General features: G+C 45.1%; 1 protein-coding gene across 1 annotated transcript in view; it reads right to left on the reverse strand.

Moving 5' to 3' along the window:
- Positions 1-2319, reverse strand: part of LOC126394621 (regulator of G-protein signaling 3-like) — a 39872-nt gene that overhangs the window by 12596 nt on the left and 24957 nt on the right. Inside the window, exon 18 of the mRNA XM_050051549.1 lies at positions 1486-1569. Coding sequence (XP_049907506.1) covers positions 1486-1569 — 84 coding nt within the window. The remainder of the gene's footprint in view (positions 1-1485; positions 1570-2319) is intronic.

Below are 2319 nucleotides of genomic sequence, written 5' to 3' on the forward strand. Positions count from 1 at the left end.
AGAGAGAGAAGGAGAGAAGAAGAGAAGGTGCCCGGTGTATTATAGGGGGGTCCTCCGGCAGACTAGGCCTAAGTCAGCCTAACTAGGGGCTGGTACAGGGCAAGCCTGAGCCAGCCCTAACTATAAGCTTTATAGTCTGCAGATCCTCAGGAGATCAGTGATCAATACTCTAATGTACAAACAATCAATAATCATCCTGCAGTGATGTTACTGATGTTACACACTAACAGCAGAGTGTGTCCATATTTATTTTACCTGTTGTTCAGCGACATGATCAAACTGGTCAAACTGGTCTGGTTCCATCAGAACATTAAATCTTCATGTTTACAAGTCAGACTTCTTTCTTTGTAAAATTATTCAAACAATCAAATATTTAAATATTCATAGATTCACTTTCTGTCAGTCAGCTGATTGGTCCACTGATTCACCTCTGACCTGCTGTGTGTCACTTCCTGTAGTTATTAGGCAGTGATCAGTCTGTAGTGCTCAGTCAGTAGTGTCTATAGTGATCTAGTGTCTGTAGTGATCTAGTGTCTGTGGTGATCTGTCAGTTGTGTCTGTAGTGATCTAGTGTCTGTAGTGATCTGTCAGTAGTGTCTGTAGTGATCTAGTGTCTGTGGTGATCTAGTGTCTGTAGTGAACTGTCAGTAGTGTCTGTAGTGATCTAGTATCTGTGGTGATCTTTCAGTAGTGTCTGTGGTGATCTTGTGTCTGTAGTGATCTAGTGTCTGTGGTGATCTGTCAGTAGTGTCTGTAGTGATCTAGTGTCTGTGGTGATCTAGTGTCTGTAGTGATCTGTCAGTAGTGTCTGTGGTGATCTGTCAGTAGTGTCTGTGGTGATCTAGTGTCTGTAGTGATCTGTCAGTAGTGTCTGTAGTGATCTAGTGTCTGTAGTGATCTGTCAGTAGTGTCTGTGGTGATCTGTCAGTAGTGTCTGTAGTGATCTAGTGTCTGTAGTGATCTGTCAGTAGTGTCTGTAGTGATCCAGTGTCTGTAGTGATCTGTTGTCAGTGGTGGTCTAGTGCTAGTGTCTTTGGTGATCTGTCAATAGTGTCTGTAGTGATCTAGTGTCTGTGGTGATCTAGTGTCTGTAGTAATCTACTGTCTGTGGTGATCTGTCAGTAGTGTCTGTAGTGATCTAGTGTCTGTAGTGATCTACTCTCTGTGGTGATCTGTCAGTAGTGTCTGTAGTGATCTAGTGTCTGTAGTGATCTAGTGTCTGTGGTGATCTAGTGTCAGTGGTGATCTAGTGTCTGTAGTGATCTAGTGTCAGTGGTGATCTAGTGTCTGTAGTGATCTGTCAGTAGTGTCTGTAGTGATCTAGTGTCTGTGGTGATCTGGTGTCAGTGGTGATCTAGTGTCTGTAGTGATCTAGTGTCTGTACTGATCTGTCAGTAGTGTCTGTAGTGATCTAGTGTCTGTAGTGATCCAGTGTCAGTGGTGATCTAGTGTCTGTAGTGATCTTTCAGTAGTAGTTCTCAGTACCTTTGCAGGCAGCAGGTCAGACTGGTGAAGGATCATTTCCTCTGACATTAGCAGGGTTCTGTCTGGGCTGCACAGATCCAGAGGCTGAGAACAACAACATGGACACATGTAAACAACAACAGCAAAACAACACTATCAGAACTGAAGAACAAACATGGATCAGCAGTAAACAAGAGGAACGTGTTGTTGTTGTTGTGATAAACAAACAGAGCTGTCAGTGATGAAGTTGAAACATTCGACCCTCAGAACATTGACACAGAAACAAACTGCTGTTATTCAGGTTCTCCTGGTTCTCTGACGCCGGTCCCTCGGCAGCAGGTTCCACCTGATTGGACTCACTCAGGAGATCAGAGGTGAAACAGGACGGGTTTGAGCGCAGCTGAAGGAGTTCAACCTGCCAAAGACAATGATGGTGCACTTCTACTCTGCCATCATTGAGTCCATCTTCACCTCCTCCATCACCATCTGGTACGCTGCTGCCACTGCCAAGAACAAAAGCTGACTGCAGCGTATCATTCGCTCCGCCGAGAAGGTGATTGGCTGCAATCTGCCCTCCCTCCAGGACCTGTACGCCTCCAGGACTCTGAGGCGTACAGGTCCTGGAGGCGTACAGGAAAGACTGTGGAAGCACTTATAGCTCTCCTCCTTTCTACGACTTTCTCGCTAATCTCTTAGCTGTTGTTTGCACGTTACTAGCCTTGGTAGCTACATTAGCTTTACAGTTAGCGATGGCTTCTCCTTCTGCTCTTTCTTGCTCGGTGTGCCAAATGTTCAGTTATGCCTCTGCCTCCTTTAGCGACAGTGGTAATTGTAATAAGTGTAGCTTATTTGCTG

Source organism: Epinephelus moara, chromosome 8 (assembly GCF_006386435.1).
Source record: "Epinephelus moara isolate mb chromosome 8, YSFRI_EMoa_1.0, whole genome shotgun sequence".
NCBI classification, from domain to species: Eukaryota; Metazoa; Chordata; class Actinopteri; order Perciformes; family Serranidae; genus Epinephelus; species Epinephelus moara.